This window comes from Ambystoma mexicanum, chromosome 1q (genome assembly GCF_040938575.1).
Source record: "Ambystoma mexicanum isolate Mex_15411 chromosome 1q, UKY_AmexF1_1, whole genome shotgun sequence".
Lineage (NCBI taxonomy): Eukaryota > Metazoa > Chordata > Amphibia > Caudata > Ambystomatidae > Ambystoma > Ambystoma mexicanum.
Genome location: NC_090922.1, coordinates 1,330,297,432 through 1,330,323,276, shown reverse-complemented (window position 1 = coordinate 1,330,323,276; position 25,845 = coordinate 1,330,297,432). Strand labels below are relative to the sequence as shown.

General features: G+C 43.8%; 1 protein-coding gene across 7 annotated transcripts in view; it reads right to left on the bottom strand.

Moving 5' to 3' along the window:
• Nucleotides 1-25,845, bottom strand: part of TUT4 (terminal uridylyl transferase 4) — a 2,154,442-nt gene that overhangs the window by 988,652 nt on the left and 1,139,945 nt on the right. For all 7 annotated transcript variants that reach the window (XR_011291019.1, XM_069642184.1, XM_069642186.1 and 4 more), the window contains exon 20: nt 10,601-10,690. Coding sequence is in view for 6 of the 7 variants with exons in the window: in XM_069642184.1 (XP_069498285.1) it covers nt 10,601-10,690 (90 nt within the window). In the remaining variant the exon portion in view is untranslated. The remainder of the gene's footprint in view (nt 1-10,600; nt 10,691-25,845) is intronic.

The window sequence follows — 25,845 nt, the reverse complement described above, 5'->3', positions numbered from 1 at the left end:
TCTAGGAAGAGGTTACTTCTGTTGTAGCATAGATATAGGAGACTTTATATCAATAGAATTCAGGAAGGTATGCAGCCTGTAGTATTAATGCAGCACTGTATGTAAAAGGTACATGTAATCCAGAATAAACAGAGATCTCACATTTGCTGCCTCACAGAATGCAAACGTGCTCAAGCATGGATAGAGCAGACCAATTGGTAGGAAGGAGAAAGCTACACGTACCATAGCATGGATAGTGGATGTAGATTAGAAGCTACCAGGAAGGTGTCTGTATCCAGACAGACTGAGATTATAAGTGGGACATAGTTTTCAAATAGTGTTGCCATTAGAGATCAAAGGAACAAGTTCCTGTGGTGTGCAATATATCAATACTCACTATTATAGTGGAAGAAACACTATAGCCAGTGAAACCATGCGTGAGGCTGTTTTGAAGATCATACCCTGAGAAGGAAATCCCTTCTGTCAAATAGCCTACATAAGAAGAATGATCACGTAATGGGCGGAACAATGCCACCAGCATGCAGGGAGGCAAACTTCACAGAAGACAGTACACCAATGTACGAGATATAAGAAGCCCGAGTGGTGAAAAGGGCGAGCTGTTGTCTGCTGTGCGGCTGCTACCCATGCTCAAGACATTGTTCGTGTAAAGAACTGAAGGAACTGAAAGGCATCCGCCTTGTGGACAGGAGGAGGATCGATTCCACAACGCCCCCTCCAAATCGCGTAAGACTCCCAGCTCAGCTGCGAGCAGTTTGAAGTGAGGGGTATCCCTCCTGCAACACGTGACCCGTGTCACGTGACTTTCGGAAGCCACTCCCTCTACTTCAGCCTCATAAGCAGAACAGCTCGACCCTTGCGGCGAGAAGCCCGAGTGGTGAAAAGGGCGAGCTGTTGTCTGCTGTTTGCGGCTGGTGGTGGCTAAAAGGCTAGGTAAGACACTGATCACATACACCACATTTTCTTCCAGGGAGGAGCGACCAAAACCCTTGCACCTACGCGAAGCGGCACGCGGTGTTGGCTTGCCAAAACCACAAGCAATCTACGGCAGTACGTGGCCGTCTCGGCCGATATGGCCTCCTCAGTCAACTCGAACTCACTCAATTCATCAACAACACCAATAACACCGCTAGGTCGCGTCCTACGCAGCCAATACACACGCCTGGAACGAATTGATCGACGCAATACAAAAGACAGAGAAAATCTACGATCCCATTGCAACGTAAGGAAGGCAAAGGGGGAGGCTAAATCCATCTCATCCTCCTCCTCTTCCTCCTCCTCTCCATCGTCTAGGCCAAGCTCGCTAGACAGCCAGTTGCTGCGTGAAGCAAGCTCCCAAGCCGACAAAGAAGAAGAAACCGCCGTCCAAACTGAGTTACACCTATTGAGGGACGAAGTCTTCCATCAGCTCCCCGCCGTTACTGGACCCCCTTTGCAGCCTAATTCTGTTGTGATCTCGCCAGGAGGTTCCATAGATGAGTGCGAAACGACGATGACAAACCCGTCTGCCTACACACCGTTCCTGACACCGAGTAATCAGCTTTCAGTCTCAAGAGATCGACCTGCCTCCGCTGTGGCGAATGGGACCAGACCTGACAACGCCGAAGGGCGCAGTCAAGTTGACCCCAGCGGTATGGTCTTACTGAGCCGACAAAAATCCCCGGACCTTCCAGCTTCTGCTACGACGACTGGGATCGCACCGTTTGTCGCTGGAAGGTCGCGTCGATCTGACCCTTGCGCTTCGGTCCAAGAGGAAGCACAGAGTTTCGAACCCCTAATCGACTCAACCTTACAACAAATCTACAAAAAGCGCAACATCCATACGCACGCTCTACAACCTAGAAACCTGGAAGACAACCTGGTGTCATGCGCCGACTTTGGAAGTACCACTCAAGTTGAATGGCATGCAAATTTTGGCCACACAACCACATTAGATGAAGGAGACGATACCGAAACACCTCCCACTTTACCACCACACCCATTGCTAATTCCACCGACAACAGAGAGGTCGGTAGGTCCCTCGTCCCTCCCTTTAACGGTGGCTTCTTCCCCTTCAGCCGTGGAAGCGGACCCAAACTCAACCTTGGAGAACGAACCACCCACAGAGCGTTACGCTTCACAAAGACAAACTGCTATAGCTTTACTAAAACGAAAAGCACTTCGTCAGAAAATACCCCACGAATCTGGGACTTCACAAAGTTCCAATTATCATCAACGGAAGCAGCGCCAAACAGCAAAAAAAAATCGAGATTGGAAAAACGCTACTTGCCAAACCCTTAACATGTCATGCATTAAAAGACTTCTTCGCCAGACAGACTAAGAGAAAACTGGTGAGGGAAATTGAGCTCTCAGACGCAGAACTATTGGACGCAATCGCCGAAATTCCCCCGGCTCCTAAACAAAAGAAAACGGGGGAGGTCGATTCACAAAACTCACCGTTAATTGACCTATGCCTTTCTCCAGTAAGAGCTTCATCCTTGTCACATAACTCGGACCACTTACAGCCAAGTCCACCCACTGGACCCACACAACCAGCTCTCAACTTGTTCGTTGAGTCATCCGAAGACCGAGTGCTAGGATATTGTGTCCTGGTTCCAGATAAACATAACTTACCAACAAAAACCAAAAACGACACCCCGCCTCAAAGAACTACTGCAAACCAACTCGCTCCATGCACACGCCCTTTAGATCATCAGAGAAACTCCTCCACTCCGGAAAAAGACAAATTCAGTGAGTCTTCGCCATCAAAATTGAACCACGAGTCAAAAAATCAGTCTCTAGACATGTTCGCTGTGATGTCAGCCATCACGGTGGCCTTGTCCCCGTTTGGAAAACTGTATGAATCGCTAAACGAATCAATGAAAGACCTGGTGACAATAGTAACCTCTACAAACTCAAAAATGATCTTCTTGGAAGGCTTCATCACGGCCCAAAACCAAAAAAACACGGAACTAGAACTTCAGTGGGATCAAAGAATGTCACTCCTAGAAACCCAATTAAGATCAGGATCCCCACACACACTCCGTACATCAACAAACATAGACAGATATACAACCATTCAGGAAAAAACGAACGAAGCAATCAAGGGTCAACCAATTAGTGAAACCCAAATCACTCCTGAAACTGAATTATCCAAAGAAGGCTGTCATCAAATAGCTAAAGATTTGAAAAGAGCTGTGGATGAACATAGCAGAAAAACGACACCGCTCATCGTAAAAGCAAAAACCAATTCTAAGAAATCGGAACCCAAACCCGCACAAAGCCTTAGTTGGAGTAAACAACGAGAGGAGCTACACCCCAAAAGAACGTTGCTACAAACCATGACACAGAATTTATCAAAAGAACCAGCACCTCTGGAATATCAGCAGATAACCGAGGTGGACGATTTACATTCATCGATCCTAGATTCCTCCTTGATGAACCTCACACAACACCTAGAACCGGAAGATACATCAAATCCACATATCACTGTGCGAAAGCCTTCGTCAACAGAACCAACAAACGCCTCTACCGATCCATCTACACTGGGCTCCACAAAAACGTCCTTGACTTCATCGAACTCAGCTGTTTCATTCGCATTCAAAGCGGCAAAAGAACTACCGTCTGAGGCACAGTCAGCAAATACACACCCCATAGCGGCTGTCAAAATGACACCGCCTGAAAATAATCCACAGGACAACAATAAAGAGTCCATTAACACACCAGTCCAGTCAAGGTCTGAATTAACCAAAACAAAACAAAAAAAAGACCCCCCAACACACATCCAATCCAAGAACCAAACCCGACTCTTTAAAATGGAACAACTGACGCCAGGAAGAAATTTTCTTGTTCTGAACAGAAAAACAGTTCTTACAATCGTGGCCAAAGTGCCTAGTTTGACTCATTTGTCTACTACGAACTTCATTTTAATTGAACCATACCATAGGCAGAAAAAGGCCAAAGCATATCTACACGTAAAAACCATCCCTCAACATGAGCCAACTAAAGACACGCTTGACGCGCTGCTCCAACTAGGCTTCGGCCTGTCAGAAATACAACTACCTCAACCGACCTGCCAAGCTGGATCAACACATTACAAGACCAATTCTCAAACCACAAATCATAAAAAAAGCGCGCAAGTAAAACAGAATACCGACCATCGAAGTTACCACACAGAAACACGAGAACACCAGCGTGAAAGACCTAAATATACGCCACGGACCTGGACAAGCAGAGCTCACCACCTTAGACAAGAAGGGGGTCAAAATTGGAAAAAAACTCGTCTCTGGTCAGACAGATCCCCAGTGAAAGATTTCCCCTCGGATCACAAAGAACCATTGAACCAATCGCAATCACGGACTCCATCGGGTCCCTGGTCTTGGTTGAGAAAAGTGCTAAAACCAAATTCCCAAAACTAGCAATTACCTTGTACAGAACTGCAAACCTCGGACAAACTTTTGAATCAAATCATCGAAGACCTTCCCCTGACCATCTCCATGTGTTCCTGGAATACAAGAGGTCACGACCATCTGCTAAACCCAGAAACACAAGACCTAGCAAAATTCGACATAATCTGCCTCCAAGAAACTTGGCTGAGGGAAAAACCAATTCTAGATGGATACGACACTGAAATATCACCAGCTACAAAAGGCATTTTTGGACGACCATCATCTGGCCTTCTGACCTCGATCAAAATCGGATCCGGAATCGACATCAAGGCAAAGATAGCAGAAACTTACGGAATCCTTGCTCTTCAGACAGAATGGTCCCATCCGAACACAAACGTAAAGGGAAACCAGAAATCAAAACTGGCTTTCATTAACACTTATTGGAACCCGCAAAGATATACAAACAAGGAATTTTGCGACGAAATGACCACCCTGCTAGATAAGATCACCGCCGAACTTTGCATCGACTTCATCATAATTTGCGGTGACCTGAACGCAAAGTGTGATCATTTCAGGAATACAGCATTACCGACAGCCGCAAAAGCAAGAGGAGACCTGTGGTTAGAACTGATGGACGCAAGAAATTTCCACAACATGGCAATGGTAAGGGGGCAACTTCCGGCATTTCCAACATGGGAACGTGATTCGTCAACAGCCACACTTGACTATATCTTCACTTCACTCGCTTTACTACCCTACGCGTCCACCTTCGAGATTTATAAAACGAAAGAAAGTGATCACAACCTCTTAACCATGACGCTGGAATCCAAAATCCCGGTGAGACCGTTTTATACATCAAAACTGCAACTGGCAGCGAACCAAAAGCGGCTTCAGCTCACATCATCAAACATCAAAGACATAACGAAAAATTACAATGAAGCTCAACAAAACGCTACGGGTACTCCGGCTAGGCCAAATTACCTGCCCCTCCTTATACCCCACATACAAAAGCAAAAAACCGGCAAAGCCACAGTAACAACTGGTCATCATGAATATGACAAAGTTCTAGTGCAAAAACGAAGAAAACTGAGAAAACTACAACGCGACTTCAAAAGAAATTCCAACGAAAAGGCTAAACAATCACTGGCTGCTGCGACCAGATCTTACAGATCATGGGTAAGACACCGGAGAGCGGAACTTTATCAAAAGGACGCAGAACAGATGTTAAAAACTTTAGCGTCAAAAAGTGTTGGAGATTTCTGGGCTTTAATAAAGAACAATGGCATCCGAACCGATGACAAACTCTTCAACTTGATACCGGAATCATTGTGGACAGCTTTCTACTCTACCCAATTCGCTCCTACCTCCATATCTGACACGGTGTTGGGAAACCAAAAGGAAGCAACATGGATAAATCTAGCAGTCCAAGACGAAATCAAGTCAGCAATCTCAAAGCTGAAAGCGTCTAGAGCACCCGGGCCAGACGGACTGACCAATATAGATCTAAAGAAAAACCAAACGGAATGGTCCCTTTTGATTACAAAAATTTTCGATCACTGCAGAATATCCAGACAAGTCCCGAAAACATGGACAGAGACAATTATTGTACCCATTTTTAAAAAAGGAAGCAGAGACAACCCGGCGAATTACCGACCCATAGCCCTATTGGACATCATGGGCAAAATATTTGCAACTCTACTCCTATCAAAATTTCAAAACTGGGCAAGAACCTCTCCTTCAATCGATCATTTCCAAACGGGATTTCTCAAGACGGCCTCCACAAGCATAAACATCTTGATCTTGAACATCATCAAAGACAATGTAAAAAACAGAGCTCCAAAAGTCTTCCTCGCATTTATCGACTTATCTAAAGCATTTGATAAAGTAAACTGTCAAAGACTATGGTCGAAACTATCCAACTTGAAGTGTCCAGAGGAAATATTAGAACCAATAATCGCACTACACACAGAGACAACTATGCGAGTTCGACTAAACCGACAAGGCTTGCTATCAGAAGCAGTAAAGGTCGAAAGAGGGGTCAAACAGGGGTGTCCTTTAGCCCCCGCCTTATTCATTACATTTTTAGGCGACTTTCAATATACGCAAACTTCATTGAGAGTATTTTCTCCTAAAGTTGGAAACAGCGCGGTGTCCAGGTTGCTCTACGCCGACGACCTGATTCTGATGGACCAAACTCAAGTCGGTCTTCAGCGCCAGTTGACAAACCTGGCCAAATTCATTATCCAAAACGACTTAGAAATAAACATAGAGAAATCAAAAATCTTGATCTTGGGGACCAAGCGCTCAAAATCTAACCCAGGTGGTACCTGGTTTTTAGACAATGTAAAGATCGAGATAGTCACAAACATCAGATACTTGGGTGTCATGATTGATGAATCAAGAAATGAGAACTCATCCATCCTGGCTCTGTGGGCAAAAGTCAAAACACTTACCACTCAAACAAGACTGATCGACAACAAATACGGTAAATTCTCCCTAATACCAGCAATCCAGTTTTACAAACAAAAGGTGGTACCTGCTTTGATCTACGGAATGGACGTAGCGCTCAACATGCACGACTCCATTTGGCCAAAACTAGAGGGATACCTCTGGAAAGCAGTTTTAGGACTGCCAAAATCGGCTTCTATTGCAGCCATACGACGAGAACTTGGCTTATTATCTTTGTCAGCATCTTTAGAACAAAGCCAAATGAGAGCACTAAGGAAAATCATTGACCCGGACTCACTCCCAATATACAAAACGATTCGAGAAGAACTTAAGACGGGGCGCTGTAAAGCATTGACCCTGTGGGAAAAGAAATTAACTTTAAAACTAAAAGCCCTTGCCTGCACCCGCGAGGACTTAATCCAAAACCCAGAAAAAATTAAAAGCAAAGTAGCACATGAGGACTGGATCACCACATGTAATCTGGCAACGGCAAACAAACTGCTTTACCACCTTCCACCAACCACCAACAAACTAAACCTTCCGCTGAACTACTGAATCAAATTTCCAAGCAAAAATCTCCGAAAAACGTTCATGCGAACAAGACTAAACCTGATACAAACACAAGAAATCCGAGCAATCCGTACTCAATTAGCAAATAAAACCTGCAGACTATGTCTAAACCCAGACATTACAGAAACATCAAGACATTTGATCTTAAACTGTCCTAAAACCGCCCACCTTCGAACGACATTCTTGCTACCGCAACTTCAGGACTCTACTCTTAGAGAAGAACAGACTTGGTGGTCTAGATTGATCGCCGGGGAAAAAACAAAATGGGTTATAGTGGCAGTCAAGATTCTCGAAGCTGCCTTAAAACAAACTACAGAACTTTGATCCAAACAACGAACTTAGCTAAAATGAAAAACTGGCGAAACTGCATCAACAGATCCCAGAAAAAAAAAAAACGCCGATCTCCTTCTTTTCTTTATACCTTGTAAAAATCAATTCTTTTTGGTTAAAATCAAGTAAATAAAAAAAAAAAAAAAAAAAAAAAAAAAAAGATATAAGATGATTGATAGGATCACTGCATTGTCTGCTGGCAAAGCCAGGATACAAGCATGCATGTTTTGGTTCCAAATTATGATACTTATTTATCTCTTGGACTAACAGTTTATGCTCATCGTTGGAGGCGATTGCCTAGGTTTTACAACACCCCATCTGAGCACACACATTTCTAGACCTTCAACAAAAGGATGACATGATCGTTTTTATAGCAACCCCTATCTGGTGCAGGTATATTGCTGATTATAGCACCTGTTGTGCTGCAAGAACAAGTACATATGCAGGCAGGGTTATAAACATCAGGCATAGTAAAGGCTCAGCCAGCCTTACAGGAATGTGCTATTCTAATCTTGCATAGTAACACATATCACTGCAATGAGTGCTTAACGCACTGAGCTAACTTCTGAACCATTGTGGCACTCAATTTACCAGTATGCATTTCAAATTTGGCTATTACACATGATCAACATAATTCCCAAAGAAAGGAAAGAATGCTACAGGAATTGTGCCGCAAGGAACACACAAACTATATATACCACAGTGAACACAGAAAGCATTACATGATGTATTGATTGAGGTGAAATGTACTTTCCAAAACAGACAGGCAATAGGTTTAGAGCCTCAGCACCATGCAATACAATATCCTTGTGTGTGCTATTTAAGTCTGGTGAACAAAGGAATGTTACTTCTTTATATCAGGCCACCTTGCGGGGTCCCGTCCAAGGTGGGGGTCCTGGGCAAATGCCCCTTTTGTCCTCCCATAAAAACGTCCCTGGTGAAGTGTAGGACACTTCTCAGTGACACAAGGGAGGACGACTAATTGGTGAATTAAAAGCAAGTTGGTGTGGACATGGTGGGAACAGCCTTTTATATGGAAAAGTGCCTAACCGCTAAGGTGGTGGAAAGATATGTTAAAATCTTAGTAGGAAAACAACCAAACTGAACAACGTTTTTCATTCTTGGGAATTGTAAGAGTGTGCTAAAATCCTTGTGGAGAGAATTCCAAAGTTGAGGAGCAATAGTTAAAAAGGGTGATCCTACAAGTTTGTTGAAAAGATTGGCAGGACCAAAGTCATAAATAAGTTTTCTCCGAAGTTAAGATGAAATGTGTTCAGTTTGGCTTCGAGAAAATTGGCCAACTTTTCATGCAGCGCATTAAAAGAAATGAAGAGTGAGTGAAAAGAGATGGTACAGGTTCAATTGAGTAAAAGTATAAATTACAAAAAGAAGGGAAATGTGGGACGGTATAGTTGGACTTTGGATTGAAGTGGGTTTAGATTTGGCTTTAGATGACTGTTGGGCTAACCCATGAATGTATGACCTGATCGACAAACCGCCTCACTGATGTGGTGTGGGCAGCCACATTGACAGACACCTCTCCTTCAAAGAGCACTACAGCAACTTTCTCTCCTGCAAACAATCAAACCCTTCATCCCAGAAAACAACTTCCGATCTGTTGGATGGTGGCAATGCCCTTTTGGAAGACCTTCCGACAACTACCCTGGCACCCCTAAAATGTGACCTGCATGCTGCAGCACAACACATGAAAGGACTCTGCAATTTTACCACATCACCCCAACTCTCATCAAACTGCACTGGATCCAACTGCAAGCATGTATTATCTTAAAATCCTGCATCATACACAAAGCGGCCACCCTCAAGTCTCCATGCTGCTTCATGGTGAACCACAGCATCTCCAAAGGCCTACAATTCACCAGAAGTAAGGACGTGTGCAGACTTGTACTCCATCAGTGAAGGAAAGAAAGAACCAGAACACTGCTTCTCTGTCTAGGCCCCAAGACTCTGAAACCTCCTTCCTCTCAACATCAGACTTGCACCCTCACTGTTACAGTTCAGGAAGGAGCTCAATACCCTCCTCTTCAAGGAATGGCTACTACCCAACACCCAGGTCCACGCCCGCTCAACTCTCCACCCTACCTGATACTAGGTGGTCTGCTCTCCTTTGTTTTCCTCAATGGTTGTTTGTAGATTAATTGCTGCCAAATGGCCCGCCCTGCCCTGTTTGTAAATGAGGCAGAGAACAGGGAGTGGGGAGCTGTGTTTTACTCCTATGATTTTAAAGCAGTCTATTGCTTCCCAAAGCTAGGTCTGTGCTCAATAAATACCCTTATAAGGATAATAATGAGATTAGCACACTGCTGTCTAGATTACCAGGCTGCTGAGGTCCTCCTCGTTCCTCACTTTCACACTGCCCTTCTCTGGTGCCTTACCCTCTCAACCTTGATCACCAAGTCATAATATGTCTTACGGAACATATGTTGTACATGTCGTAACTAGCTTGCAACATGGCAACTCACAACACCATGCCTCCAGCAGATCAACGACTGGAGATTCCCATAACTTTCTTACAGCTTCTCAATACGCTGGCTCAGCCCCTGCCCTGTGTCACAGGGGAACACATTGTTTGTAAGTGGAACACAGAACAAAATCAACAGTAAGGTGCCAGGCCAAGGCCGGCGATGACTTTGTACGCTCTCGAACAATGTCAAATTAAAAGAATATAGTACATGTGAAGGCGTGGCAAACCACACTGATTGAGCAAGTGCACAGACTCATGCTCATTCCTGTCCACCTCCTCCGTAAGCAGATCTTCAACAGCACATTTTAAAATACTTGGACAACAGTACTAAGCCATGACTGGAGTTAAACACTGGTTTGAAACATGCAGTATTATGTGGCATCCAATAATAGCACTTCAAATTTACCTTGGCAAAAAACTTCATTGTGTATCCCAGGTACTTCACCCTTGGGTCAATAGCAGCATATGAAGCTAGCATTCTTGTGTTATGCTGGGCCTAAAACAATAAGAAACACACATATTTCTTCAATCTGGTACACATTATTTCGCAAAGACCATTGAGCGCTCTGACAATGTTAAATAAACACATTTTATAATGGTTTGCAAGAATTTATCAGCTATTGAAACCAAACCCACAAAATATTTTCTATGCATATTTGTATTCAGGCTGTTCAGAAATCAATCACAAATGGCGAAGAGCACATAATACTGCAGTACATAAGATGCTCCAAGATGTACTTCTGGAATTTACCCAACACCTAGACTTCCACTAGGCCAGGCTTTCCAACTCCAGGCCTCGAGGGCCGCAATACTAATGAGTTTTCAGGATACCATTCATGAATATACATAAGAAACAAATGTGCATTTAGAATCATTGTATGCACATTTATCTCAAGAATATAAATGAGTGACAACCTAAAAATCCAACATGTATCCAGCCCTCGAGGACTGAAGTTGGACTACCCTGCTATTATATTGTGAATTAGCATAGCTCAGTTTTCATAAACGTGCAGTTGTTATGCCAAGATTGTATTTTTTAAACTTGTCTAACCAGGTTTTACAAAACTATAAAGGATCAATGTTAGACGTTGTGGACTAAGTGGGTGGTAGCGAATGACCCTGGTTTATCCATGTAAAACATACACTGATAAAGATTGGCTTACAAGAGGTCTGGAAGAATGCCTCCTCCATTAGTGTGGACACCTGTTGTAAGGAACCCATGGTGGAAACAGTAAAGACAGACACAGGTGATCACAGTTCAAGGGTGTTTATTAAACTATATAAATGGGTTGGAAAAACACCTAATATAGATCTAAGATGGGAGCAAGTTACAACCTTCAAAATAAAAATAAGGCAGTCCTAGAGGTGTCTTGTCAAATAAAAGGGCCTATACTAAAAGAAAACTAATGCCAATCCTAACAACTAATACAGAAAGAATGTGGGAAAAGGTTCTTGAGAAAGAAAGAAGTGTTCACAAATAATATCAGGATATAGTAGCCGGGGTCTCCCTTCCCCATGTTTTTAGCATGAGACAAGGTGGGATTCTGAACCACAACACAGACTTGAGCCTTCCCAGCACGGGTTACAGTTCCGCTCCCAGTTATCAGGACCTTCGGTGGTTAAGTCTCTTTTCTAAAACAAGTCTCTTGCCTCTGAGGATTTCATGTGTACCAAAATAACAAAAACAAACGTTTCTTCTGATGATTACAATTTCGGGATAATTCTTCTCCCTTTTCCAGCCCTTTGGTTGTTAGCCTCCCTCTGCCAGATTCACTATGGCTTGTATTTCAAAACAATCTTTTTCCCATTTACAATTCTTAATGTCTTTTTAAACAATTGACAGTGAACCTCCCTTTCACGTGTTCACCCTTGTCAACACAAAATGTTCCTTGAGGCATAAGGCTTCGCCTCTTTTTATTGGCATCCCTCTTTCGGATTCACTCTTGCCAATCTTTTCTTTCACCATGCAGGAGTCATTACCATTAGCTTTGCCTTACTTGTTGGTCAAAGACTTTCGACTCTACATCAGATTTTGCTAGACTACTGTATGACCACTTTGACACTGTTCTCACGGCCTTCGCACAGCCTTCTGGAATCGTTAGTTTCAACAAAGATGGGGAACCAAACTAGAGTCTCTCGACGAACACTCAAGTGGTGCCGGGCCCCTTTCAGCTCGCCTTCCCCTACGACCTACCCAGTTCTATAAATGTTCGTTAGCTTGCAACTTTCATTCAACACAGTTCGGTTTATTATCGGTTCTCCCTTCTAATCACCGGCTATGATGAACCGCTTGCTTTTCCTTGTATCAGGAGTCAAGGACGGTACCATAGCAGCAAGCGCCTTCTGCTTTCCTGCTTGTCAGCGTAGGCATGCTCTGTTTACCGATGTACAGTTAGCATTTGTTTGCGGTCTTAAGATTTCTTCCGCAGAGGAATAGCAGGTGTGAGTCGGAGAGGACAAGGTCGGTTCTCATTCTCTCGTTTCTTGCCGCCTTTCTCCTCCTCTTGAACTGCCGCCCTGGGATAGCTGTGTCGTCGTGCTGTCTGCCTTGCTCGTCATGTGCTCCATCTTTTTTTTTATTTACAATGATCTAGTTTAATTATAAACTTTTCATTTATACTGTTTTCAAGTGTATACAATGGATCACACATTTGTACAATGTAACTACAAAGAAAAAGCAGAAGAAAGAGGTCTCCGTGGTTGATGATTTCCAGAAAAGGGATGTCTCAGTTTTATCAGTTTTTAGTTTGTCCTCTTATCCAGTTCCAGTATGTTGTGGAGAAATTGGGTAATTGTGAAGATGAATTTGTTGGCTTGTCCGTTCATTAGCATTGACCATCTTGTTTCGGCATCCATGTACTGTAATGAGATTTTCAAAAAGGCACCAAAACAGGCTCTCTGCTGACCGAGTGCTGTGCATGCCATCGCAAGATGGTATAGCGTTTCTGGTGTTTCATGATCTTGGCAAAACCGACAGTACTGTTCTGAAAAAGGTATCAGTCTTGACATGGCCAGGTTGGATCGTGTCGGTATAGTGTTCAGACGAATTTTCATGTAAGATGCTCTGATCTTGTGATCTGGAAGTCTTGCCAGGTATTTGGGTAACTCGTTGATAACCCGTATGTCGGTAGGGCATTGAAGATTCATGCGGTACGTTTCTTTCTGCTTGTTGGTCTTTATCCAGTCATTCTGCATGAGTTTTCTTTTTGCATTTTGTGGCTGTAGAGATAGCATTTTCGATTGGGATATCCTTGTTTGCAAGTTGTTATATTAGTTCAACTTTCCAGGCTTGTAGAACAGAGTTGTTCATTGCACTTGGGTGAGATCTCAGAATTTGCATGGCTGGTGTTTTCTCATCAGATAGCATTTTACAAAATATGTCAAATTGCTTCCATAAAACTATTGAGGCTAGTGATTGTGTCGCTATTTCATGCCTTATTCTGGCCATGGGATAGGTCGATGGGAGCTTCAGAATTTTGCACCAAAAGATTGCTTCAAGCTTTGTCCAATTCGTGGCTTGTGCGGTAAGCATGGCTTCACTTCCATAGGTTATAGCTAGAAGGACCTTCTGTCTGTAATAGGATATAATTGGTTTGAATGAAACTTGACATATTTATGATGTAATACGCTGCCTTGTCTTGCTAAGGATTGTATGTTCTCTTCAAGTTTGGTTATCCATTGTTTTTGAGTCTTAGATTGATTGATGGTGATTCAGATACTTGAATGTGTTGACTTCTTCTAAGTGGTTCTCACTGAGTGTAAGATTCAATGGTTTTTTCTTCTTGAATCGCTGTTTCACTAAAGTCATGACTTTCATTTGTTTTGCGTTAATACAAAGTTCATTCAATTCCATGTATTCGCCCAGAGATTGTAAACTGATCTGTAGGCCATGTGTCGTTTTATCCAATGGAAGGATGTCATCTGCATACATCATGGCTGTAACAGGAATAGAGTTAATTTTAGGAGGATTCAGAGCATTATTTTGGAGATGATCTTCGAAATCTGCAGTGAACAGGTTGTAAAGTGCAGGGGCCAGTGGGCAGCCCTGCCTTAGACCGTTCGATGTCTGGATTAGAAGGAGTGGTTGCACCGTCTGTAGAGCGTCTAATCGTTATGGAAGCATTAGAGTAGAGCAGTTTAATTGGCTCAATAATCTCCATGGGGCATTTCCATGCTTCTATTTTGTTCTATAGTTTCTGTCTAGATATGGCGCTGAAAGCCATATGAAGATCAATGAATGCTGCGTATACGAGTGTTTTTTTATGGCTTTGTGTTTGATCAGATTAAGTAAGAGCAAGTTGACATTGGTACCGACATTTGCCGTGAAGCCCGGTTGCCGTGTGGAAAATCAATTATTGTCGGTGGCCCACTTATTCAATTTTTTAATTAGAATTGAAGCAAACAATTTCCCCTTGGGGATCGAGGAGGACAATTGGTCGAAAATGTGTCGGTTCATCTCGAGATGCCTGCTTATGGATTGGTACTATTGTAGCGGTCTGCCAGGAGGAAGGGATCTGATTTAGTTTGTTAATCAGAGAGAGAAGGTTTCCCATTAGATTTGCCCAGGTTTGGGGTCTTTCTTGATGTGTGCGTTAGAAAGCCATTCTGGGCCAGGGACACGGAGGGCATTTAACTTATGGATCATTTCCATGATGTCTTGGTTGTCCCATTGTACATGCCACTTCGTATTCCATTCTGTCTCAGCGGGTATATGATTCGTTGCAGGGGCTTTATATATGGCGGAGAAGTGCTATATCCATTTTTTGCAGTCCATTTATGTTGGTGTTGGGAATTATTGTTCAAGAGATTCCATAGCTCTCTCAAATTGTGTGTTTTATTGGCTTTCAGGATGGTTTCTGCATCATCTTGCTGTAAAATCATTCCAGTTTGAGTACACTTGTTTGGCTGTTTTTCTCTTTGCAATGTAGTCCAAGCTAATGGTTCTTCTTAGTAGACAAAGTGTCTTTCTCAGAGCTTTTTTTTTTCTCTGCTAGTTCTGCATTATATGTGTGTGGATGCTTGTTTGAGTTTTGTCAACGTCTTCCATACTTGCTTGTTGGAAGCGGTTCAGTAAATTAGAGGTTTGTAGTTGATTTATTCATAATCTTGTGGTTGTTCCGGTAAATTCTAATTGAATGTTCAGTTGGTTCTGTGATTGTTGAGCTAAACCTTGGCCTTGTATTACCAATTGGTAGTGGTCACTCTTCATGGTTGCAAGAGTGTATACTTTCTTTATAGATGCATTTAGATCTGAGGATAGGTAAATGAAATCGATGCTAGCTGATGAATTTCCGCGTATCCAGGTGGATATGATGATGTTTTTGTCATCAGTTGCATGGTCTGTTAACATGAGATTACGGATAGTTGTTTCTTTGTACCATCTCCGTGCGTGTGTTGATAGATCTTTATGGCCGATCAGTTGACCATTGGGAGCATGTAGATGGATATTTAGGTCTCTGCAGATGATAAATTCGATGGATTGATGTTTATCGATTAGATCGTCGATTGATAAGAATACTCCATCGAGAAAGGTGTAATCTTTTATGGCTGCCGGATTCTAGTATAACTTCATGATTGCAATTAGTCTTTCGTGTATCCGCTGGAAAGGAGAAAGGTCTTGGATTACAATATTGGGCTGGATTTTTATGATGTTTTGTGTCCAAGGATTGATGGTCTGCGAGCACAATATGCTCCATTCAGGGTCAATCTTGATCAATGCAAGTAAGCCTGAAGATGGTCTTCCTATATTGCTTTGGAGCGCTGGATGCAAGAAAGTTAAGAATCCATCACACCATGGAGTTTCAGTGAGCCATGTTTCTTGAAGACAGATGATACTATGTGATTCAATTTCAGGTGGTTGTTTCATTGAACAAGTGTGTGTTCCCTCTGGTGTTCCATGAACATAGGGACCAGTGGTTTTCGGCTTGCGTTAGTGGTTATGAGTTGCCAGTTAGGTTATGAGATGCATTCGATGATTGTCTGTCGTATTCACGTCTAATCAGACAGTTGTTGCTCTATCGTGCATGTTTCATTCCAAGGTCTCTTCTCTACGTAGAAGATCCAGACTGTGGGTTTTCTGGGTTTGATTGGCAGCGTTGATGCGCTCTGTTGTATGTGTGCATTTGAATCAGAGTTTGAATAATGTTCTTTCCATCGATAATATGTCTTCCATGACATTCTCGTCTCGGAGTTCTATTCGTATTTTGTCAAAGAGGAGGTCATCCTCAAATATTACCACCTTAATGTCTCCTGTGCGAATTGCTTTAAGTTGAGGTATTACTTGAAAGAGTAGTAGGCCGTTAGTCCTGTTTAATATTAGAGGAGCAGATCTGTGTATGGGGTTTTCTAGCCGCAAACGGTGATGTTTTTGGGACAGTGGGTTAACAAATAAAGGTAGACCGATGTCATCTCCTAGCTGATCCCTTTCATTTATGTTGGTGCTTTGGATACCTGTTTGTCCGTGAGACCTGTGGTTGGGCTGTTTTCGGATTGACTGTTATGATGATGTTTCGTTATGAGAGTTCTTTCTTAATGAGTAAGCCAGGGATACATTTGAAATTTCTTTGTATGTGTCGCTGGACTTTCTAATTGAATATGCCAATGGTCTGAAATTTCTTCACAATTAAGATCGGAAGTCTCTGGAGAGTTAGAGATATATTTGTCGATAATTATCAGGGCAGATACGCTCGATGGATTACTTATCTCATTCATCTCAGAGTCCTGTGGATCTATGTGAGTTGTTAAATTGAGTAAGGCATCTATACTGAAGTTATCGTTTTCAGGATTTGTTTTAGAGGTCGCAATGGCATCAGGTTGAAGCTCCTGAGGTGTCGGCCTGTTTGGATTTTCTTTTGGGTCAGATGGTTTTTGAGATTCCTGCTGTCTGTTTGCCGCTATTTCCTGAGGTTGCTTCACAGTTCGTAAAAATGCTTGTGACCCTGTCTTTTTATTTGACTTTTTTTGGGCTTTCCTTTACGCACGGTAGCTGTCCTTTTGGTTTGAGAAAAGATCTGAAAGATTCCACAGGAGTGGTCGCTGGGATTTTTGTTGGTGGGTTAAGGACATAAGGCTGTAATATGGAGACATTTTCAATCACAGCTTTTGTAGGCTGAGTGGGTAGATTTGAATCTGGGTGTTTCCTTCCAGGTACTTGTGATGCTGGAAAGGCACTGGAGGGACAGGGCCTCTCTGTCCTTGTCCTATAGTCCTTTTTCATTTGTGTTCTGTATTGTTTTATGCCCAGGCGTCCATGTGGGGCTCCTGGCAGTGCAGCTCTTCCTGTTTTTGGTCTGGTGTATAGACCCATGGGATACCCTTATGGCACCCATGGGTGAGGGTACAATCCTGTGCCCCTAGTGTATGTTTTTGGACACCTGTGTGTGGCCCACAGAGCAGGGTATGTGCTGGTGGCAGCTCCATGCTGAATTTAACAGGTGCTCCGAGAGTCCTCCATTATGGGATACCCAGGCACTGCCATTAGAATAAGTTGATTCCTGATAGGAAACAAGATGGCCTCTGTGGCCTCTTGCTTTCTATTGCCTGTTACCTTGTTTTCCCAAAGTCCTGAGAAGCCCGGACTCTGTCCCTTCCTCCTGACTGGCTGTTGGGTGGAAGTTCCATATATGGTGGTATTGTGAAGTCCAGGCCAGACTCGCTGGAGCCTTCCCAGTGACTGTATGTTGTGGGTACACCCTGTGGGTGGGACCTGGGTGAATGGAGCGTGTGACCAATATGCACTTCTTGTTGTGGATGTCTGGTTTCTGGTGCTTGACACAATGACTGAGGCAGCCCTGCCCGAAACTGGTATGAATGCAGTGTGTAGTGTTGAATGGCTGGGTACTTGTCCCAATACACATTCCTTGTTGTGAGTGTCTGAGAGGGAGGAGAATGGCCTGAATGCACTTCTGAGTGATTGGTTGCCTGAGTGTGACCTAGCAGAGTGAATGAGAGATCAACTAGTATATCTGGGGGCCTCTCACTGCTGGAAATCATTCAGAAGCTGGAGTTGAAACTAACATTGAAATTTAAGCTGAATCTTGAAGCTGAGTCTGAAGAAGGTTGACTGCTGTCTCCCTTTGCCGAAATCCGAAAGCCGTCGAGACTGATCCAAGAGAGGACCTGGTTAGGCACCCTCTTCCTGTGCTCCGAGGGACCATCGAGCACCGCTAACCTTTGCCGAAGTTCCCTTGAAGTCAGACCCTCGACAGGCTGCCGACCAGAGACTGGGACCCCTGAGGAGAACGAAGATAAGCACCGGACATTCCATCCACCGTCGTTGACCAGGGTTCGCAAGTTTGCTGTAACCGCTGGTGGCCCATCGAAGCCGTGTTGCCCAGAAGCATGATGCCGTGTCATCGACGACCGGAGCCGCACGTTCCTTTGCCCAAGACTTGATTCACAGACGTGCTCGTCCGCACCGCCGCCCGTCTTATCCCACCAGAGAAGGCCAGGTCGTCGACGCGCTGAGGAGCATCCGCTGGTGGGTTTCCCGTCACCCCAAAGACCGTAGAGACGCTAGACGACTCCACGCCCTTGCTGGGCCACAGTTCTTCACAAACTCTTTGCGTTCCAGAACTATCGACATCGAGGTGCCCCGCACGTCTCTAACTTGCAGGACGTCTTCGAATTGTCGGTGACGACCACTGCTGGGACCGAAGCTGCCGCCTCGACGCCGAGTTCACGTTCTTCGAGGGATCTCTAAGATCCATGGCTCCTGCTTTAAAGGGAGCCACTCAAGAAGGATCCATCGATGACCGGACGTCGAACTCTGCTATTCCAGGTACATTGGGGGTGGTAGAAACATTGTAGAAGGAAATAAGACTCATAGAACAATATATGGACTGGGCTTGTGATATCTTTATTTTACAGGTTGCCCAGGTGGGGGATTGGATCTCCACACAGAACTGTGTCTAATGGTTGGGGCCAGTATTCTGGCAATTGTTCTAACCAACTGCTTTCCCTCCTATGTCTATTGTTGGTTACCTTTATTAAGTGATATGTGTGACATTTAACTAGAGTACAGTTGATGCACTTTAATGAAATCTAATAATAATTGTGGTACCACTTAGAACTGTGTATATTTGCCATTGTAGATTTACTGAGCACAAAGTGAGTTATTGTGATTGTGTATATAACCTTGAACCTTAATTATATAAAGACTGTGTTTTAACTAATACAGTGTGTGGACATTCCTTTGTGGGGGCTTGGAGACTACACTGTACTTAAGAACCAGCCTGCATCACCTCCTGAGAAGCTAGGCCTTGATTGCTCAACCTGCGCTACCCTATAGAGAATCTTGGCTGGGATCCTCTGTGCCTCTCCGCTGCCATATAGAGAGCAGGAGTACAGACACCCCCCTGTAGTTTTTACAGTACTGGACAAGCAATCATGGATTTTGTGTTCACTGGGGGGTTGATGTTGATTGTTTGGATCATCAACTGCTTTTGCTGAGAGTCTTTCAGCCATATCATCACATCAGCGATTAGTTGAATTTTGTCCGCACAGTCACCTCTCGTGACCTCAAACAGCCTTTGTTGCCAGAGGCGAGATTGCTCAGCTTCCAGGTCAAGCCGTTTTTCTACAGTATTTATGAAGTTCTCTGTATAAATCTGTTTAGAATGAATCATGGCTAACAGTGTTGCTTGGTCACGAATATTGTCGTTAATGGTTTCGTGGAGTTTCAAGAAAGGTATCAAAACCTGAGAAATGATGACAATGAGCATTTTCTGTAAATCTAGCACGCTAGTTGGTATTCTGTGGTTGTTGCAATCGTCGCTGTCTTGGATCTTCGGTATGGGACCTTTATGTAATTTTTAGGAGATTGTGTTGCTAAGGCCGGCTTCTGGCTCACGTTTAGTTGAGCTGGAGTGCGGAAAGACTCTGCTGATTCGTAAATGAAATGATTTGAGAGGGTTTCCTTTGGGTGCCTTGATGTCTGTGGTTCAGATTTTATATAAGGTTTGTGGATCGTATGAGGTTGGGTGACTCTCGCCAGAGGAGTAGAAGTTGAGTTTGGTTGTCTCAGATGTGAAACAGCACCAAAGACCTCCTTTCTTCTTTCTGCGCTGTTCATTATGGATTCTATTTCTGTGATATCGAGAGATAGACGTGCAACCTTCTCTTTTATTCTACTGGGTTGATACAATGTGCATTCTTTGTCAGATTTTTGAGCGGCATGAGTTTGAAGCCATTTTAGTTTAGCAAGTTTGGCTTTTTCCTTTTTCCGAGATGTCAGTTTGGTGGTGCGCAAGACTATGACAGGGACCACTATGAAGTCTTTAGAAAGGTTTGTGAGATCTTTGTTTGTAATCTCATCTGGTTTTGCTAGTAATGATTTCTGAATGTTTGATTTGGCTTCACTTTCTTCGATATAACAGTCTTTTGCAGTGAGGGTTGGTTGTGTTTGAGGATTTGATATACATTGGTCGTCTGTTGTGTGTTCTGAAGGTGAGTAGATGTTAGTTAATGTCGCGAAAGTTTGTTGTTGTTGTAGTTCACATTGCTCCACTAATATTGATGAAGATGGTTTAGTGTGTGCAATCTGACAAGATATGTCGAGTGCACCTTTATCTTGCGCTTTTGGATTGCTTGTTTAAGGGTCAATTGTGTTGTATCAGAAGGAAAGCACGCTAAAGAATTTGTGCCCAACTTTCCTCGCAGCCTTGTTTTGGGGCCAGATATGTTGACAGGTTTGGTCTGAGCTGTGGAAGGCATTTCCCAAGATTAGGCAGAAGGATTATCAGTGCTACTGTTGTCAGGTCGAAAGCACTGTGCAGTCTGTATTAGAGGCGAACAGGATCAATGGGGCAAGCCCCCGCAGTCTCCCGGCCGCCGGTCCTTATTTCTTTGGTATTTTGGTTACAAGTAGAATTGGTGGAAGCGCCATCAAGAACTTAGGGCGGAGCGTAGGGCGGATGGGATCCAAGGGGCAAGCCCCCACAGTCTCCCTGGCACTGATATTTGATGCTTCAGTGTTTTTCTTTGAAGTGAAGTTGGTTGAAGCTCCGTCAGAGGTTATGGTGGGGTGTTAGGGGAGCGGGATCCAAAAAGGGAGCCCCCGCCGTCTCCCAGATGGCAGCGCCTGTTGTTGATTCACCGCAGTGATTAAGGCTGATGTTGTTGGAAACGCTGACAGAGATTATGTAAGCGTGCATTCTTGTGAAGATAAATGTGCGCTCTCAATGTCAGAAGGGTATCGGGAGTACCATTGGGTGATAAACCTTCTGGATGAGCAGTTGGGACACCGTTCAGAGTGAAAAGAAGAAGATTTGGGCTAAGCAGAAGCAGTCTTTTGGAGATCACTCACCTCTATGAGCAGTGATGTTTTCGGTTGGACGCTCCAGGCAATCCACAAGTCAAGGTTAGTTCAGAAACGTTCTCTCAAATAGACAAGGTCTTCGTAGAGTGGAGAGGGGCGGCGGAGCCTGCAGAGCCCAAAGACCAAAAGACCTGCTCTGTGGATTCTGAGAGTCTTTGTAGGTGGAAGTGCTAACCAATAGCAGTAGAAAGAGGACAAAGCAGATCCAAGGCAATCCGAAGGGGAAAATGCAGTAGTCTCTCTCAGCAAGACCGAAAGACTCTGCAACCGACTCCACCTTTTATCCCTGTGCGGAAGGGAAAGGGCCGTCAGGTGTAAGTGATTCTGGTCAATTGTCTAACTTGACCTTCACATTGGGACATGTCAGATAATGGGCCCGAACGTTGTCTGTTGTATTTCGTGGTGTGCAAAAGTGTTCATATAAGAAAAGGAGGGTGGTAGAGAGGTTGAGTGTCCTATGTAGTAGGATAGGGAAGAGAGGTTAATAGAAGGGGAATACTGTGTCTCACCCATCAGTGTTCCTTTTCCTTTCCCTGAGGACCCCCCATGGATCCAATAGCGGAGGCCATGTCCTGGCCCCCTGGTTGACAGATCCCTGGGGACTAGATTGGGGGACACCTTCAAGTTTCTCATACTGTGCGCTGATCAAACTTGTTATCAGAATTGGGTCCTGAAGACCTAAATGCACAAATTGCAGTGTAATGAGGTGATATTATTTAATGATTAAGCTGGACTTTGCATATGAGGGATATTTAGGTGACTTTTCAATGCCATTTAATTGATCTTTATTCAGAAAGTTTTTTTTCGGTATTCAGTCTGTAGTAATCACCCTGTAGAGATGGAATCAGGCTACCTTAGACGTATGCTGCAAGTGCATACATACAACATTTTCTTATGCCTGTGCTATAAAGATCTGCACAAACAGAATCTGTTTAATTACTTACAGCAGCAGTAATCTTGTACTGCTGGAAGAATGTTGCAAGCACACTGATAAAGCCAGATTTTGTCTATGCACTCCCACATTACCTTGTCAGAGATGGGCACATTAGTGTGAGAAACTTGAGGGCGTCCTCACATCTACTCCCCTTGGATCCTCTGCGCAGGTAGCCAGGAAAAGGCCATCACTATTGGATCTTGACCCCTGGGTGTGGATAAGCGAGGGAGGATCGCCTGGGTAGAGGGTCCTTGGGGATTGGGAATGAGATGATCTAAGGCGAGACGCGGTATTCAACATTTCCATTCGGGAAGAACCCTCTATTGCAGAGGCAGTTATGGGATCTTATTACCCATGTTCCACTGACCAAGAAAATTATGGGAGATATCACCAGTCCAGACCCACCAGCAAAAAGTGTGAAAAGAATGAAGGGTAAGACAGGTGAGACATGGTATCCCCCTTTTCCCATTGACGACCAACCTAACACTCCCCCAACTCTTTATAAGCCAACACCCATCATTTCCCCGCATGTGACACTTCTGAGACAAGGAAGGGGAGACAGAGTAATGCACACTAGACCCCTAATTACAGGTATGCCGGTAAAACAACAGTAATACCGGTGTACCTGTATTACCGTTACCGGCGTGGTGATTGCTGGAATTACAAATGTATCACAAGTCCCCGGGCACGCACACTTCCTGTGAAAATGCATTTATTCAGGTTAGCCTTAAGCTACTCCATTTGTGTTTCATACTTTCCATTCCATTTTGCGATCTCCTGTTTAGAGCTGGAAGGAATATGTTCGCCGCAGAGAAATGCGGAGCCACACAAAAGTGTTGTTGCAAAGAATGATGATCTCATTGTTTATAAAGCCTTGGGTCTTGAACAGCCAGGACCAAGCACGATAAGATATACAGGGTGTCTTCCCGTCTGCAGCTGCTAAATTGCGTGGGTCTCACAAATGCACGTACTAATAGTTTTTGACACAAGGGATGTTCTGTAAGTACGCAAGAAAGGGTTTTCCTAAATAAACTGTAGGACACACCGATGCACAATAACCCTCGGTCATGAAAACAAGGATAATAGCGGTACAGAACAGTTTGTGGTCTTGTAAGGTCAGAAAGTTAGAATGTACAAGCATGAAATCACTGACAAATGTACGTTTTCACAGAAAACCCTATACGAAGAAGGAAGCTGTAAACTATCTATGACTTGGCACTCGCAGCAGAACTCATGTAAACTGGGGTGCATTAAAGACGTGATTTCCTTTCTGTAAATTGCTCACTTCTACACAACTATTATTGTGCTGAACCTGGTTCCGCTTGATGCAAATAAACTCTTGTTTATACTTGCCTCCGTGTCTGATGGTCTTATCTTATTTACAGTTACAAGGTTTTGGTTTTACAATTGTGCCCGGGACATAGGGCCCTTTTGAGGATGATCCATCGTATTAGCGTTGGGACCACTGATTACTGGGGATCCCTGCAAAATCTGAGATTAAGTTTCTCCATGCTGCTACTAGTGATCCACATCGGCCTGTCCGGCCAGCGATCATCCCGACAAGGGTTCCAGACCGTAGCTGTGCGACTGAGCTTCTCACTTTTGAAGACCACCAGTCACGGATTTCGTTTAATGGAGGATAATTGTCTTGATTGAAATCAGGTGAGAATGTTTCAACTTGGTTGTACACAAATATGTTGCTAAATATTTTGCCAGGTGAAATACTGCTTTATGTAAAAATTCCTGGATTCTGTAGAATCCACACTTGTTGGGCAATGCTGTGCTGGTGTGGAAAACAACCCACTGGGCTAGAATATGGACAGCCTGCCCCACATGAAGGTTCTCCCGCTTAGGAAAATGTATATTAAATATGGGTTAGGAGCAATTGTTTTCAATAGTCTTTGGCACCGGCAGACCAGTTATGTACCTGATTTACAATGGCCTGGCAATGGTTTGTTTGAACTTGCCAGATTACAGCATTTGGACTCTGTTTTATTGCAGAAAAATGCTAGGCCAGCTGCTTTTGATGCAGTTCTGGATTGGCGCACAGAGGCAACCCTGCGCATCAAATGTAGACAGAAGCAAGCTTTGAGACATATGACCCAAGCAGAAATGCTTTAGTACATGACCAAAAGCAACAGGAAGACTGTCATAGGGCGACAGATAGAGCCATACCGTTAGACATATACAAAATATACCCATCCAAAGAGCTGCACACAGTTGATAAATTAATGGACGAACTATTGTGCACCACCTCCCCATGTACCTTCACTGCCAGTGCTGCCTCGATCAGTGCCACGTGTACCAGACACCGACTCTTGGCCTCCCGCACCTCCCACACCTTAGCTCCTTAATGCAATGCCACCCAGCTCCTCTGCTGCTTCCAAATCCAAGACCCCTCTATTGCAATATACACACCAGTTTAGTGATCAGAGAGCAAGGTTAGAATTAACAGCAGAAGACTATTTACTGGAAGGGACAGAATTAGCTGTTGCACATTCTTTGACTGACTACCACACCCCTGAACGAAAATATTTTTTTAGAACACATGGGAAAAACACTTGCACAAGAATGGTGGAAACTCACAGATACTGCAGTACCCAGAGAATTGCAACATTTAAATCATTCAGCATGCACCATCAATACACTAGAAAACACACATCAGCACCTATCTGATCTGTTCTAACATAAGGAGCAAAGCTAGATGCTTTAGGAATATCCCTTTAATAAACAGCGCGTTCATTCGGAAAAGCACTCTCCCCAAACACGGTAAAAATACAGCAGAAATGCGCATCATCACTGGAGACGCTCTTAGATGGACAATACACCTGTGCTGAGATCCCCGAACCAGCCATTTAAGACCAGGTAGGAATACTTTGAGATGAATGGGGATGCAGAAGATACTCAAATATTAATAATAAGACTAACTCAGGAAGTTGGCAAATCAAAGCTGTTCTATTTGCAATTGTCTAAAACAGGGATTTACAACGAACATCGACGATTTCTCTCGATCTTCTCTCTCAGCAAGTTTCATAAAAAAGCATGTTATACAGTAAAAACTTGTCATTGTGGACGTCATCCTACGTGGCAAACGAATAAAAACATTTTGCAGAAAGTGATAGGATAAGAAGGGAACATCTAGATATACGTTCCATACTTGTCTAAGAGTGATAGGGTCTCTAACATCAGGTGGGGCTACTAAGCCCTCTTCTGGAACAGGTCACTACAAACATCATCAAATACACAACGCCCCATTGGTTACACAAACTATAGGGCTCTTTACTACGTGGCCTTCTATAACAGATTGGCACCCTTACATTTGTCAGTACTCTTCCACATATGCCAGCAGCACGCAGGCTGGCATCCAGGTGCTGGTGGGTTGGTCTTGACCATAGCTTCC